We start from the raw sequence: 17,621 nt of genomic DNA, 5'->3' as shown, positions 1-17,621 counted from the left end.
AGACCCTATTGATAAATGGTCAAAAGCTATGAACAGACATAGGTTGAGATATGGAAAAATGCTCCAAATCACTACTGATTAAAGAAATGAAAATCAAAAGAACTCTGATAGATCATCTCACACCCATCAGATTGGCTAAAATGACAAAGGTTGGAGGGGATGTGGGAAAATGGGAACACTAATACATTGGGTTTTGTTTTTTAGAACCCTCATCTTCCATCTTGGAATCAATACTGTATATTGGTTCCAAGGCAGAAAAGCAGAAAGGGCTAGTTAATGTATGGTTAAGTGACTTGCTCAGGGTCATATAGTTAGAAAGTATCTGAGGCCAGATTTGAAACCAGGACCTCCCATCTCTAGTCCTGGCTCTCAGTTTACTGAGGCACCTAGATGCTCCCCACTAATATATTGTTGATGGAACTGTAAACTGATCCAACTATGTTGGAGATCAATTTGGAATTTTACCCAGAGAGTTATAAATCTGTGTATCCCCTTAAACCAGCAATTTTATTGCTGGGTCTGTTTCCCAAATAGAACAGGAGAAAAGGAAATGAAGCTCTATGTTCCAAAATATTTATAGCAGCTCTCTTTGTGGTGGCAAAGAAATGGAAATTGAGGGGATGTCTCTCAGTTGGCAAATGGTTGAACAAGTTGTGGTATATGATTGTAATGGAATACTACTGTTCTGTAAGAAATGATGAGCAGGTTAATTTAATTCCTTTATAAAACCCATACCTTCTCTCTTAGAATCAACACTAAGTATCAGTTCCAGAGCAGAAGAGTGGTAAGGGTAAGGCATTTGGGGTTAAGTGACTTACCCAGGGTCACGAAGCTAGAAAGTGTCTGAGGTCATATTTGAACCCAGGACCTCCCTTCTCCAGTCCTGTCTCTCTATCTCTATCCATGATTGGGGGGGGGGGGAGTTGGAGATGGGATTTGATGTTTTATTTTCCTAATACATGTAAAAATAATTTTCAGTATATATTTTCTGAAATTATAATATCTAAATTATCTCCTTCTTGCCCTTCCCTCCCCCCTCTCAGAGATGATAAGCAATTTGATCTGGCTTCTACATGTATTGTTATGCAAAACATACTTCAAGATTGGTCATTGCTGTAAGAGAATACTCATATAAAACAAAGCCCCCAAATAAAACCACAAATAAATTAATGTGAAAGATAGTCTGCTTTGATTTGAATTTGACTCCAACAGTTCTTTCTCTGGAGGTGGTTAACATTTTTTGTCATAAGTCCCTCAGAATTGTCCTGAATCATTGTTTTGCTGGGAGTAGCTACGACTATTACAGTTGATCATTCCATAGTGTTGCCATTACTGTGTACAGTGTTCTGGTTCTGCTTAGTTTGCTCTGCATCAGTTCATGTAGATCTTCTTGAAATCTTCCTGTTCATCATTCCTTATAGCACAATAGTATTCCATCACCACCATATACCACAATTTCTTCAGCCAGTCTCCAATTAATAGGCATCCCCTCCAATTCTCTGCCACCACAAAAAGAGCAGCTGTAAATATTTTTGTGCAGATAAGTCCTTTTCCCTTTTTTATTATCTCTTTGGAATATAGATCAAATTGTGGTATTACGGGATCAAAGGATATGCACAGTTTTATAACATAGTTCCAAATTGCCCTCCAGAATGGTTGGATCAGTACACAACTCCACCAACAATGCATTAGTGTCCCAATTTTGTCTCATCCCCTCCAACATTTGCCACTTTCCTTTACTGTCACATTAGCCAATCTGACAGGTATAAAATGGTACCTCAGCATTGTTTTCATTTGCATTTCTCTAATTAAGAGTGATTTGGAACATTTTTTCATATGATTATTGATAGCTTTGATTTCTTCATCTGAAAATTGCTCATTCATATCCTTTGACCATTAAGCAGGTTAATTTTTTAAAAACTTGGAAAGAGCAACACGAAATAATGAAGAATAAAGTGAGTAGACCTGAGGGAACATCATGCACAGCTACAGAATTAGTATTTGAAGAATGACTTGTGAATATCCACCTCCAGAGAAAGGATTGATACATAGAACAGGAAAGACATAATATACATATACACATCTTTTTGTCCAGTGATACCTTTTGTGGTACAGGGAGGGGAAAGAGGGATTGAGATTTCTAGAAATAAATTCTATTAAAAAAGATGTGGGGGTGGGGGGAAAGATCAGTCAACAAGCATTGATTGAGCTCTTACTCTGTACCAGACACTGTGCTATTAGTAGGGATGCAAAGAAAGACAAAAAAATAATCCCTGCCCTCAAAGAGTTTCTGATCTAATGGGGGAGGCAACATACAAATGGCTATATACATACAAGATACAATAATAAAAACTAACATTTATACAGCACTTTCTATGTGATAGGTTGGGGTTCTTAGGTGGCACCATGATGCACAGTGTGCCTGACCTGGAGTCAGGAAGACTTATCTTTATTAATTCAAATCTGTCCTGCTTTCTACATTCCTGCCTTTGATGTATATGTGGGGGTTAGCAACTAGCTGCTCTACATTAAAATTAGGCCACTATCCCATACCTGATGGTTATGCCAAGATTAGAGACCTGTGGAGTATGGAGCAAGAAAGGGGGATTCCTGCCATCAGGGGCTCCCGAAGCCTGGGCAGGAAGGAGACTGATGCCCTTTGACTGCTGGAGGCAGCCATTGCCCTCTGTTCCCAATATGCTTCTCCCCACCTGAGTCCTCTTCACTCTGCTTCCAGCTCATCCCAATGTTCCCTGCTCTTTGGGGCTTTGCACTATCATTGCTTCAAGTCTGGTCCTCTTTCCTTCCTCACAGGTAGAGAAGCTCGTGAAATACTTGGACCCAAATGACATGGGGAGAATCAACTTTAAAGACTTCTGCCACGGGGTGTTCGCCATGAAAGGTGAGACGTGGAGGGGAGAGGAGGTGGATGGCTGTTAGCAGGGGGCCCATCCAGATGAAGAGGAAACAGCTGACTGAAGAAAGTGACGGGGCTAGGAATAACGATAAGTCAAGTCTAGAGGTACTCCCTGAAGTGGCCCCCGAGTACCCTTCCTTCCTTCTCTAGGAATCTGAGCTCAGGGGCCAAGGACACAGAATAATAGCAGGGGTGTTATCAGCAGACCAGGTGAAGCTGCCAAATGCAATCAAGGAAGTGCCTTTTCCCCCCTTTGGCCATTTACTCATAGTAATCTTGAGTGTTGTCCAGCCACTGGACAAAAAGACTCTAGAAGGGAGAAGGAGGCCACACAACTTTGCCCTACTCTGTCTTGACAAATCCAACTCATTGGAAAGCCAAGACATCACCCTTGGGATGTCATTGGTCCTCCTGGAAAATGAAGGATGAATCATAACTCAGAGCCAAGCAGCTCCGGGCTCTGTTTTGAGAAACCAAGACCTTTAGTAGCACTTCACGCTTTAAAAAAAACTACTCTTGGACCCTAACTGGACCGATACTAGTTACTGTAACTATAATAAGAGCAATAATTCCTCAGACTTGCCTTCTACTATGTAATATATAATAATAATAATAATACACATCATATTTAACACAACATAACATAATATATCATATGTAATGTGATATATTATAATATAATATGATATGCTATAATATAAAAATAATAGATTACAATATGATATGATATAATAGGATAATATAATAAATAAAATATAATGAATATCATGTCATATCATATCATACAATATAATATAACACAATATAACATACTATGCTATGCTATGTTATAACATAACCTAATATGATATAATATGATATGATATAATATAATATAACATAACATAACATGACATATTATATTATATTAATTATATTATATTATACTATATTATATTATACTATATTATACTATACAATACAATACAATACAATACAATATAATATAATAAAGAAAGATTTGTTATTGGCCAAGAATAATACCAAAACTAGGGGATGGATATGCATAACAAAGTTATGTTCTACCTGAGGACTGAGAGGTGGGAAACACTGACTTTGCCACTTAATTTACCTTTGGTCTTACTCAAATTCATTTGCATGCTAAATACTGGAGGATCTTGGGATGTGGTTATATGGAACCCAGAGCTTTAATCTTTTTTTTTTTAAGTCACCATTTATTTTTGTTTTTTATGTATAACAATATAATATATAACATAACAATAATATAGTACATATAATTTGTTATATTGTATAATAAATTATAATAATATTTAGAGCTTAGCATGGAATAAGATACGAGTTTTTGTCCTAAGCTTAATTTCTCTTTCTTTTTTTATATATAACACAATATAATATGTAGCTTAACACTAATATAATACAGATGGTTTTGTTATATGTAATAGAATATAAGAAATATGCTTCTCCAAGAGAAACAAATTCTCACATTAGCTTGGTTCGAAAATCTATGTCTCGTTTTTCTTTCCACCCTTTCTCTCTCTAAGAAGGCAGGGAATATGATACCGGTTATATATATATGTATATATAATATGTATTTTCCTGTTCATCATGTTATGAAACAAGACACCCATTGCTTACACTAGAGAAAATTTTGTGGAGGAAATAAAGCAAAGCATGGCATGCTTCAATCTGCGTTGAGACTCTTGTCAGTTCCTTCTTTGGTGGCAGAGAGCCTTTTTTCATTAGGAGCCCCTTGGAGCTGTCCTGGATCCTTGCCTTTTTGCTAATAATTAAGTCATTCCCAGTTGATCATTGTCCATTATTGTTGTTATTGTGTAAAATATTTTCCTGGTTCCAATCACTTCACTTTGCATCACTTCATATGTGTTTCCCGGCTTTAAAAACAAAAACAAAAACCCTTACCTTTCATCTTAGAATCAATACTGTATATTGGTTCCAAGGTAGAAGAGTGGTAAGGGCTAGGCAGTGGGGTTAAATGACTTACCCAGGATCACACAGCTAGGAAGTGTCTGAGGCCAGATTGGAACCCAGGACCTTCCATCTCTAGTCCTGGCTCACAATCCACTGAGACACCCAGCTGCCCTCTCCAGGCTTTTTTGTGATCCTCTTGTTTTTCATTTCTTATGGTACAATCGTTTTCTATTACAATCATATGTCACAACTTACTCAGCCATTCCCCAGTTAATGGACATCCCTTCAGTTCCCATTTCCTTACCACCACAAAAAGAGCTGCTATAAATATTGCAGAACGTATGATATCTTTTCTTTTTTCTTTGGTCTTTCCCAAGGTTTTAATTAATTCATTTTAAGGTGATTTCTAAGACTTAAAAAGCCCGTGGGCACTCAGCTGGCTTTTGGTGGCTTGCTTTGGTGGCGGTGACTAAAGAGCTCTCAACCTGTCCTAATCAGGGAGGGCTTCCTCTCACTTTTCAGTAGCACACTGGCATTGAGGTGCTCAGTGGGCATCCCTGAAAGAATAAGTCCAGAAACTACAGAGAGCAACGCAGTACTTAGCAGTGGCCACGAAAGCAGCAAAGAGGGCACGAGATTATTGAAACCACAAGGAATAGACAGTGAGACTGCAAGAGCTCCCATCCCTCAGAGCAGGGCTTGGATTACTTCTAGAGATGAGAGAGAACAGCAGGGTGATATCCTCCACATTGCAGCCCGAGTGGCATCCTCAAGCACAGATCTGAACATGCCCCTGTCTGGAACAAACTCCCCTGAATCCCCGGCTTGTCTAAAGGAGCATTTCTTCCATGAAGCCTTTCCCAATTCCTTACCCTCCTCTGATAGTGTCTCCCCCAACAAAAGTTAAATTTCTCTTCATTTTGTTTATTTATTTTTTAAACCCTTACCTTCTTTCCATCTTAGAATCAATGCTGTGTATTGTTCTGAGGTTGAAGAGTGAGAAGGGCTAAGCAATGGGGGTTAAGTGACTTGTCTAGGGTCACACAGCTAGGAAGTATATGAGGCCACTTGTTTTCATTTTAAGTATAATGTAGTATTGATTCATCAAGTTCCATCATGCTGCTCAATAAGGTCTATAGTTACTGCAAAGAAATCAGCAAGAATCCATAGGATTAATGCCTAGTATTCATTAAGATATACTTATCAGCCATATGACCCTGGGTAGCTTATTTAACCTCTGTCTGCCTCAATTTCCTTTACTGTAAAATGAGGATAATGATCACACCTGCCTCCCAGGATTGTTGCAAGGATGAATGAGATCATATTTGTCAAACACCTTTCAAACCTTAACAAGCTACATAATTGTTATTATTGCGATTATAATGGAGTTAATAGGCATTCAGCATGTCAAATAGGTGCTTTAGATATTCAGTGATGCAAAGAAAAAGAAAATGAAAACAGCCTGGATGGCTTTAGGGAAATTGTGCAGTGCCCCAAAGAATCCCAAGCTGTTCCCTCTCACAAAAACCTGTCATTTTAATACAAATGTATTCCTGGTGGTGCCACATGCTTGTACGTTTTAGAATACTGTTGTCTCTGAAAAAGCCAAGTGGAAAAAGACCAGGTGAAAATATTTATGACAGAGCTATTAGGTGAAAACAAGATCTCTAAAGATTCACGAGGAAATTATGAAATTCATTGTTGTTGTTCAGTTGTGTCCAACTCTTTGTGACCCCATTTGGGATTTTCTTGGCAAAGATATTGGAATGATTTGACATTTCCTTCTCTAGTTCATTTGACTGATGAGGAAACTGAGGCAAACAGGCTGAGGTGATTGATTTACTCAGAATCACATAGGTGGTAAGGGTCTGAGGCTGGATCTGAACTCAGGTCTTCTTGATGGCAAAACCAATGCTCTATTCACTGCACCATCAAGCTGCCCTTCATTGATTACATTATTAAAGAGAAAAACTGAATCTCCCAGTGGAAAAATGACCAAAGAATGGGAACAGATTATTTTCAAATTGTCAGTAATCCCTTGAAAAAATGTCTAACCTGTAAGGGGGAAAAGGGGTTAATTTTTTTTTAATATATTTTATTTGATCATTTCCAAGCATTATTCGTTAAAGACATAGATCATTTTCTTTTTATCCCCCCCACCCCCCATAGCCGACGCGTAAATCCACTGGGCATTACATGTTTTCTTGATTTGAACCCATTGCTATGTTGATAATATTTGCATTAGAGTGTTCATTTAGAGTCTCTCCTCTGTCATGTCCCCTCAACCGCTGTATTCAGGCAGTTGCTTTTCCTCGGTGTTTCCACTCCCACAGTTTGTCCTTTGCTTATGAATAGTGTTTTTTTCTCCTAGATCCCTGCAAATTGTTCAGGGACTTTACACCGCCACTAATGGAGAAGTCCATTGCGTTCGATTATACCACAGTGTATTAGTTTCTGTGTACAATGTTCTGGTTCTGCTCCTCTCGCTCTGCATCACTTCCTAGAGGTTGTTCCAGTCTCCATGGAACTCCTCCACTTTATTATTCCTTTTAGCACAATAGTACTCCATCACCAACATATACCACAATTTGTTCAGCCATTCCCCAATTGATGGGCATCCCCTCGTTTTCCAGTTTTGGGCCACCACAAAGAGCGCAGCTATGAATATTTTTGTACAAGTCTTTTTGTCCATTATCTCTTTGGGGTACAGACCCAGCAGTGCTATGGCTGGATCAAAGGGTAGATATTCTTTTGTCGCCCTTTGGGCATAGTTCCAAATTGCCCTCCAGAATGGTTGGATCAGTTCACAACTCCACCAGCAATGAATTAATGTCCCTACTTTGCCACATCCCCTCCAGCATTCATTACTTTCCTTTGCTGTTATGTTAGCCAATCTGCTAGGTGTAAGGTGGTACCTCAGAGTTGTTTTGATTTGCATCTCTCTGATTATAAGAGATGTAGAACACTTCTTCATGTGCTTGTTAATAGTTTTGATTTCTTTATCTGAGAACTGCCTATCCATTTCCCTTGCCCATTTATCAATTGGAGAATGGCTTGATTTTTTGTACAATTGATTTAGCTCTTTATAAATATGAGTAATTAAACCTTTGTCAGAGGTTTCTATGAAGATTTTTTCCCAATTTGTTGTTTCAAAAGGGGTTAATTTTTAAAGGGTTGGACTGGATTATTTAAGAGTGTAGTAGCCAGGAATTGAATTAATTCCAAAGAGATTTTATTTACAATTTATTTACAAAATGTAGAAAAAGAAAAAGTGAAGCAAGAAATCAGAGAGAGGATGAGGTAAGATATCTAGCCTGAGCACTAAGTAATTTATTCCTGGCCCCTCTGGGCAGGGACAATTAAAGTAGGTCTTTCCTGAGGCCAGTCTCTTCAGAGAAAAACCAGCAGTTAAGAGTCAACCTTTCACTCACCATGTGTCAGTCTAGTCAATCAGATTCTTTATCAGCCTCACCAGGAAAACAGGGTCTCAAGTCCAGTCAGGATCCTTCTGACCCTCTTCACCAGCCTCAACTTGAAAGCATGAAGAATTCCTCCAGTTTCCACTTCCAAAAAATGAAGAACTCTCTCACAGGAGGTTCCACTCCAAGTTTCAGTTCCACGTCAAACTTCACTTTTAAAGACATTTTCTCTTTTGTCACTTCCCCTAATTCCATGTCTACCAATCACAGCTGACACTCTGCTCTAGGACTGCCCAGAAGGCAGTTAGTCAATTCTGATTCTTTACTCTCACTATCGCACACATGGGTCACAAATCTCCCACTTCATGATTAAGTGGAATATTTGCACTTTTGGTGATTAGATCTAAAAATGGGCAAATCTTCATACTTAACTTTAAATAGAGTGTTTACTCTTACTTTACACTTATGGGGATTAAATCTAAAAATAGTCAGAGGTTACAATTTAATCTTCACAATCAGGGGAGAGTTAAGTATTTTCATTGTTATAATCAAGGGAGAATTAAATTTAATCTTCACTAACCTCACTAAAAATAAGAGTATCACAAGCTCATGGATGGAGAGCTAGAAGAGGCCATATGATCAGATCCTCCCATTTTACAGATGAGGACAATCTGTAGTGTAGTCTGAGATCTATTGTGATTCAATGTCTTTTCCCAAGATCACATAGGTACATAGGATGGATGGTAGAATTTAGATCCTTTGATTCTAAACCTTGTTCTTTCTACTGTATCATACTGTTTAAAAACTACAACCACCTTACTTCCATCCAATAATCAATACTAAGTATTGGTTCCAAGGCAGAAGAGGGGTAAGGACTGTTAAGGGTAAAATTAGGGGGTTTTGACTGAATATATTATACTAGTGGTCACCAGGGATTAATTCAATCCCAATAAATTACTCAAGTCAGTTTGAGATTTTTATGGTGGTTTTAATTACAATAGAAGGAAGAAATTAAGAAGGAGAGAGAGAGAAAAGGGAAATTGGACTTCTCTGGCAAGCCAGATAGGAGTTGGAGGTCAAGAAAAGGAGGAAAGGAGGAATCAGTTGCCTCACCAAGGACACTCAGGGAAGATGCCTCAGATAACCCACCATGCTACAGAGCTTCTTCCAGTAACCTCACTAGCAAGCCACAAATGCCAAACCACCAAGATGCCAAGCACCCCACCAAGAGCTCCCAACGCACAAAAACCCAAAGTCTCTGTGAGAGACAGTAAGAGCTAACGGGGGGGGGGGGGTGGAGGGAGGGTTGGAGAGAGGGAGAGAGAGAGAGAGAGAGAGAGAGAGAGAGAGAGAGAGAGAGAGAGAGAGAGAGAGAGAGAGAGAGAGAGAGAGAGAGAGAGAGAGAGAGAGCCTGGAGAGAGGAAATGATGCAAAATATATAGACTGTTCTTTACATCACTTCCTAAGTCTCACATGTACCAATGGTAGCTTAAACTTGACAGCACAGCCCAGGAGGGGTCTGTCAGTTGTTTCTTATTTGTCACTTGCTAGCACATATGATCATAGGCCATCCTCCTCACAGTTAATCCTTAAGCAGGGTGTATACATTCCTGGTTGCTAGAATTTCTAGGACTAAGCAAAATGGAGAAAATCTAAAATTCAAATGGATAGGCAATGGAGGTCAAGTGACTTGCCTAGGGTCACACAGATAGGAAGTGTCTGTGACCAGATTTGAACCCAGTACTTCCCATCTCCAGGTCTGGATCTCTATCCACCTAGTTCCCCCAATCATACAAATTTTTTTTTATCTCTTACTTTCAGTCTTAGAATCTTTAATCTTTCTAAGAATCAATTCCAAGGCAGAAGAGTAGTAAAAGCTGGGCAATGGAGGTCAAGTGACTTGCCCAGGGTTGCTCATCTAGGAAGTGTCTGAGCCCAAATTTGAACCCAGGACTTCCTGTCTCCAGGCTTGCCTCTGTGTCTACCTAGTTGCCCCCATCACACTACTTCTTGACTCAAAAAGTCTAAAATGTAATATTCCTGAAGTACCTTCTCACATCATTTAAACAATAAAACTCGATGGTAGTATGATGGTGGACAAATAAGGTACATGTATGTCCTACTGGTAGGATTGAAAATTGGGGGAATCTTTCTGGAGAAAAAACACAGCAAAGTTACAAAATAGTCATTCCCAACATTGAGAATATATTGGTTAATAAGTAAGAATAAGCCATTAAAAAAAAAGACAACAATTATGCTAAGATTGTAAGTAAAGGGATAGGAAGTATTGCCCTTGCCTTGCCTTTCCTCCCCTTCATTTCCCTTGCCTTCCCTTCTCTTGTTGGTTCTCTCAAATTTCTAGACATATTGTTGAAGTCTGCTTAATAGACGATTGCTAAAAGATTCCTGACTCCTATTCTGGAAAAGCTGAATAAGAAAAAGAATCACAGGATTTAGCTCTGAAAGTCAGGGATGATCTTGGTCTCCTCATTCAATCACTTTCCCAGAGATCGAGGGATATCTTCTTTTTTTAATTGAATTTTTTATTTATTTGATTAATTTAGAATATTTTTCCATGGTTACAAGATTCATGTTCTTTCCCTCCCCCCTCCCAGCTGACACCCAATTCCACTGGGTTTTACATGTGTCATTGATCAAGATCTATTTCCATGTTGTTGATATTTGCACTATGGTGATCGCTTAGAGTCTGCATCCCCAATCATATCCCCATCGACCCATGTGATCATGTTTTCCTTCTGTTTCTGCTCCCACAGTTCTTCCTCTGAATGTGGAGACAGTTCTTTCTCCTAAGTCTGAGGGACCTCTTCTATAGCACAGTCTCCTTTTTATTCCTGTTTCCCATCTGTGGACAACTTGTCCCCCAAGCCTCAGACTTCAACCAACCCAGGCGAGCCTGATACTCTGTCTCAATGGCCTGTTTGTGTCTCCTCAGGGTGTGGAGAGGTGCTGAAGGATGTTCTGGCCATGGAAAGCACAGCCACTCTGCAGTATGAACCAGAGATTGGGGACTATGAGGACCAGGTAAGAGTTGGATGTGGCTTTCTCGGGAGTGATGGGATCAGCCCCTGCCTGGGGATTGGCTCTGGTCTACTGAGCTTTCCTGGTTTGGAGGAGCATTCCCTCTCCTCTGTGGTTTGTTGGACTCTGCTTTTTCTGTGGGCACCGAATTCCCCTTCAGTGTGGGCATAAGTAAGGTGGTCCTGGTGGCCTGAGTTCTCTGCCTTAATCACCTCTTTGGACCTTCATGATCTTAGACAGCCCACCCCAGGCATCCCATTTTAGAAAAGAGGCAACAGACTACAAGAGCAAGTGGCTTGTCCAAGTGGAAAGTCTACTATCCAATGGATATCCAATGGGAGATTTGAACCCAGATCTTCCTGTTTCCAAGTTCAGCATTATATCTACTGTACCACCTAACTGCCAAAGATGGCCAGTTAGGCTAAAATGGAGTCCTTTAAGGGGAGTGATGTACAATAATGATAAAAAGGTAGACCAGAACCAAGCTCTAAAGACTTTTGTATCTGATTCTAAAGGTAATAGGGAGTCAGTGAAGTTTATTGAGCAGGGGAATGATATCATTGTCATCATTGTTCAGTAATTTTTTCAGTTGTGACTGACTGAAGGAGGTACAGTTTTTCTTAGGGTCAAACTTGGTAATTCATTTGGTTTTGGGGTTTTCTTGTTCTCTTAGATTCACGTATTAGGCTTTCCTTTCTTCATCATAAAACTGATTTTTCTTTTTACATTTTACAAATCTTCATCTTAATGGAGAGGAGGGATTCTGTACTTGGAGTTGTTATCAGTCATTTGTCTCTCAGTATGAATGAAGGAGCTGAGGCAGGTTGATGGGGGAAAGAGATCATTAGGCATGGGAGGTCCAAGCTGTCAGAGAGGAGGGACAAAATGAATGGACCAGAATGAGAGGAAAAAACTTCCTCCTGGTTTAATGATTCTTTCTTCTGGCTCCTCTGCAGAGAGTGTGTCACCTCTGATCTCCCCAAAGGTCTAACTAAGTACACACTTAGTGATAAATATTTGCTGGTATTGAAAGATCCATTTGCTTCCTTCCAGCTCTCTTAGCTTGGACAAGTTCTTTCCCATCTCTAGTTGTTAGTTCTACTCTTATAAAACTAAGGAAATGTGGCACGGTGACCCAGTCCTGGCTTAGGAGTCAGAGGACCTGGGTTCAAATTCTTCCTCTCTCACAGTGTGACTTTAGGCAAAGTGCTCCCTGGGCTACTCTCTTCACCTGAAAAATGAGAGGCTTGGATTCCTTACTCTTTAAAGCCCCTTCCAGATCTAGGTCTATGATGCAGTCAATGACCAGATGATTCCTAGGGTCTCATTTAGCTTGGATATCGTCCTGGGTCAGCTGAGTCACTGTCTCCTCCAAAGGATGGCTGAGCTGGGATAGAAGAAACCCCAGGCAGGGCTGGATGGACCAAGTGTGGGGTGTGGATTCCCGATTGTCCGCTAGGGGTCAGTATGAGACAGGAAGAAGAAGGGGAGCAAAGCCCTGGAAGCCAGGAACCTCTCCCAGCTGCTTTCTGCCTTCTGTAGTTACTGAGGCTGAAAGATTGGAGACCTCTGTGTCCCCCGAGGGAATGCAAACAGGGGAAGTTATTTTGGGCTCTTCCCCGGAAGAAGACCTGCTAACGAGAGCTGAGGTGTCAGACTCAGTGTTAGAAAGGGAGAGAGGGAAGGAGAGAGACGGAGACAGAAAAAGACAGAGAGATAGACAGAGACAGAGACAGAGACAGAAAGATAAGAGAGACAGAGACAGAGACAGAAAGAGACAGAGACAGAGAGATAGAGAAATAGCGACAGAGACAGAGAGACAGAAAGAGACAGAGAGATAGAGACAAAGAGAGACAGACAGAGAGTGTGTGTGAGAGAGTGAGAGAGATTGGGACAGAGAGAGACAGACAGACAGAAAGATAGAGAGACAGAAAGAGACAAAGAGAGACAGAAAGATAGAGACAGAGAGACAGAGAGAGATAGAGACAGAAAGATAGAGAGACAGAGACAGAGACAGTGTGTTTGTGAGAGTGAGAGATTGGGACAGAGAGAGAGAGACAGAGAGAGACAGAAAGAGACAGAGAGAGAGAGAGAGAGAGAGAGAGAGAGAGAGAGAGAGAGAGAGACAGACAGACAGACAGACACAGAAAGAGAGACAGAGACAGAGAGTGTGTGTGTGAGAGTGAGAGACTGAGACAGAGAGAGAAAGACAGACAGAAAGATAGAGACAGAGAGAGACAGAGACACAGAGACAGAAAGATGGAGAGATAGAGACAGACACACAGAGAAAGAGATACAGAGACACAGAGACAGAGTATGTGTGTAAGAGACAGAGGCAGAGGCAGAAACAGACAGACAGAGAGAGAGACAGACAGAGGCAGACACACACACAAATAATCCCTAGAAACATTTCTCTTGAAACATGTTTTCTAAGACTCTGATGGAGAAAGAAATGAAAACATGGAAGGAAAAAATCAGATGGATTCTTGAACTGATTTATCAGACATTCAGCAAACAACTATTATATAGCACATTTGTTGTTGTTCAAAAGTTTTAATTGTGTCTAAGTCTTCATGACCTCATTTGGGGTTTTCTTGGTAGAGATACTGGAGTGGTTTGCCATCTCCTCTGACTCATTTGACAGATGAGGAAACCAAGGCAAAGAGGGTGAAGTGACTTGCCCAGGGTCACACAGCTAGTAAGTATCTGAAGCCAGGTTTGAATTCAGGAAGATGAGTCTGCCTGATTTTAGGCCTGATCCTCTATCCACTGCATCACCTAGTTGCGCCAATTAGGCAAATAGTAAGTGCTTAATAAGTTTATTGCTTTGTTTACTGACTGACTCAAAGAGTTCATTTACTTTAAATGATTTAAATTATTTCATTAGATGAAATTTAGATTTAGATTCATTTCTTTTCAATGATTTAAGTGATTTCATTAGATGAATTTTAGATTCAGATGATTAAATAATTTCATCAGAGATCAAGAAAGTTGTGGAGGAAAGGAGATGTAGTAGGACCTCATCATTGTTTACCTTCTCCTAGTGGCCCTCTAAGTTCCTTTCCGGGGCTAACTACGGTCCTTTGACCAGTGTTCTCTTCTGTTGTCTCATTCTTGTAGTAGATATCATAGGATTTGAGGTTTGGAGTTAGAAGGAACCTTGGAGTCATCTAGTCCAACTCCCTCGTTTGACAGATGAAGAAACTGAGGTCCAAGGAAATGGAATGACCTGGCCCAAATCAAACAGGTAGTAGGTGACAGAACTAGCATTTGGACCAAGATTTTCTGGCATGAGGTGATAAATCAACAAGTGTTTGGTGCCTTCTATTTGTGGCCAAAATTAATCAGGCCCTGCCTTCACGGAGCTCCCATTCTATCTGGGGAGAGAGCACGTCCATGTATAAGCATATGCAAAATTAAGACATTTCAAAGAGGAGTTATCCCAGCTGGGAAGACAAAGAAGTACTTCCTGTGGAAGGTGGCTCTTGAGCTAAGCTTGGAAGGAAGCTAGAGATTCTAAGGGCTAGAGGAAAAGAAGGAGTACAGTGCAGGCATTTGGGCAGCTAGTGTAAAGGCATACAGGTAGAAGATTGCATGGCCTGTATGAGGAACAACAAGAAGGCCTCCTTAGCCAAGACAAAGAGCGAGTCAAGACAAATCGTAGGGCTGGCACGGTAGGTTGGAGTCAAGACATGGCAGGCTTTCCATGTCAAATGGAGGAATTTGTTCTTGGTTTTAGAGGCAATCAGGAGCCACCGGAGTTCATTGATAGAATGTATATTCCATTTGCCATGATGTTCCTAAGGTCTTGGAGACAACACTACGGATCCTACCAAACCAGAGTGTCATTGAATACAAACAGGTGGGAGATTGACTTGTTTGTCTCTCCACCAAGGACTGACCTGGCCAAACTTGGAGAGAGTCTCCTCACCAGAAGACTGGCCACCGAACGAAGGGGCTGGACTTGATGACCTCTTGAGAACCCATTGGTCTCTAGACCTGTGACACCCTCTTGTTTGACCCTGTCAATCAATCGTGTAGCAAGTGTTTACTAAACACCTACTCCTTCGTTGGCACTAGTTATCCTATTATCACTAACTTCATATAGGACCCTTGATTTTCCCATCTGTCAAATGGAACAACAGGGCCATCTGAGAAGCAGAGAATTTAGTCAGTGAGAATACTTTGAACTCTGCAGAGGAAAAAGATGGCTGTAGTATATCTTCAAGCAGTGTCTGCTGTTCTGTTGGCCTCAATGTTCCCAAGTGGAATTCTAGGGAAGTCAGGGAGGTGTGATCCAGCGTGGGCCATCATTTCCAGGGAGGCAGCATTTCCTCAACTTCCAGAGACCTGAGCAGATCCCTGACCCACATTCTGGAGAAACCTCCTGGTGCTGCTCCCTGTGCCAGCCAACTAAGGACTGGCAGGACCTCGGCTGAGGAATGGGGTGAGGGAAGGAAGAAGGGGGAGAGGATGTGATTATTAGAACTTCAGTGAAGCAAACTAATCGGGTCGCGTCTGGGGATAGCTTTTGGGATCCCAGCTGGTCTGCTGCTTTGGAATTTGTTCCAGGAGCAATTAGAGAGGCCGACTGAAGGAACCCATTCTTGGTCACGAGGGGAGGGGGTGGGAGTGGTAAGGGGAGGACAATGACAAAGCAGCTGGCTGGGCAACAAATGCCAACCGGGGAGCACTCCTGGGTCCTGGCAAATGCTGAGAGCTCGGGCATAGGGGGAGGTGGGAGGAAGGGCAGGGTTGTCCGAAATCCAAGCTGCCATCCCACTTCTCATGAATTTTAAAGCCCATTGGACATTATATGAAGACTGGATGGGAGCCTGTTACTCAAAAGCTCTGTGTTTCTGGGTCCCCGAGTCCATCCCCTTCCTCCTTTCTGCTTGGGCTCTGGGCTGAATTTGTCTCCAGCTAGAGGGAAACTAGTCTGTCTGTAAGACCTAGGCGGAAACTTCAACATTTGCCCTGACATGGGACCTGCTGCAGTACTGTGACTTGCCATGATTCTCTTTCATTCTCATAGTCACTGTTTATTGTAGCTTAGAAGATTGGTGATTTGTTCAAAGGCAACTATATAACTAGTAGGTAATCAGATCATGATACCATGTATCCCATTTCTTTAAAAATTTTTTATTGAGGGGGCAGCTGGGTTGCCCAGTGGATTGAGAGCCAGGCCTAGAGATGGGAGGTCCTGGGTTCAAATCTGGCCTCAGACACTTCCCAGCTGTGTGACTCTGGGCAAGTCACTTGACCCCCATTGTCTAGCCCTTACCACTCTTCTGCCTTAGAACCAATATACAGTATTGACTCCAAGATGGAAGGTGAGGGTTTTATTTTAAAAATTAAAAAAAATTTTTTTATTGATTTCTTCTGTTTTGTCCTCTACCCAAAAGCTATTTACTATACAAAAACTATATACTATGCATAAATTATATATACTATAAACATATATTTACTATACAAAAAATACTAAAAAAAATTTTTTAAGGGGAAAGGAAGGTAATAAATATTTATATAGCACCTAGTGTATATCAGGTACAATGCTAAGCACTTTACAAATATAATCTCTTATGATCCTCCCAACCCACCTGCAAGAGAAGTGATATTATCCCCATTTTATAGTTGGTGAAACTGAGGCATACACAGGTTTAATGACTTGCCCAGGATCAGCTAGTAGGATCTGAGTCTGGATTTGATCTCTGACTCTAGGCAGGGTGCACAACACACCATGGCGGCTCCTAATAAAAGAAAAAGCAAAAACAGTTTATTGAAATTAACCAGAATGTTGATGTTCCATATTCATAGTCTCTTGCTTTTGTGGAGAATGGAGCAAGGTGAGAGTTCTCAGTTCCTCTTTGGATCTAAACTTGGTCATCGTGATTACATGGTGTTAAAATTTGTCTCTTGGTTTTTTCTTTTTTTTTCCCCCTGTCTGTTTATATTATTATCAATATATATACACAGAAGGAGCAGCTAGGTGGCTCAGTGGATGAAGAGCCAGGCCCAGAAATGAGAGGTCCTGTGTTCAAATGTGACTTTGTACCCTTTCTAGATGGGTGACCCTGGGAAAGTCACTTAACCCCCATTGCCTAGCCCTTACCACTGTTCTGTCTTGGTACTAATATTTAGGAAAGAAAGAAAGACAGAAAGAAAGAAAGAAAGAAAGAAAGAAAGAAAGAAAGAAAGAAAGAAAGAAAGAAAGAAAGAAAGAAAGAAAGAAAGAAAGAAAGAAAGAAAGAAAGAAAGAAAAGAAAGAAAGAAAGAAAGAAAGAAAGAAAGAAAGAAAGAAGGAAGAAGGAAGGAAG

At 40.7% G+C, this 17,621-nt stretch overlaps 1 protein-coding gene across 1 annotated transcript in view; it reads left to right on the top strand.

The window, feature by feature from the left end:
• RAB11FIP4 (RAB11 family interacting protein 4) overlaps positions 1-17,621 on the top strand; it is a 203,814-nt gene that overhangs the window by 37,808 nt on the left and 148,385 nt on the right. The window contains exons 2-3 of the mRNA XM_001368386.4: positions 2,815-2,902; positions 11,219-11,307. Coding sequence (XP_001368423.1) covers positions 2,815-2,902; positions 11,219-11,307 — 177 coding nt within the window. The remainder of the gene's footprint in view (positions 1-2,814; positions 2,903-11,218; positions 11,308-17,621) is intronic.

This window comes from Monodelphis domestica, chromosome 2, assembly GCF_027887165.1.
Source record: "Monodelphis domestica isolate mMonDom1 chromosome 2, mMonDom1.pri, whole genome shotgun sequence".
Lineage (NCBI taxonomy): Eukaryota > Metazoa > Chordata > Mammalia > Didelphimorphia > Didelphidae > Monodelphis > Monodelphis domestica.
The sequence above is the reverse complement of the archived record's forward strand: the minus strand, read 5'-3'. Positions and strand labels throughout refer to the sequence as shown.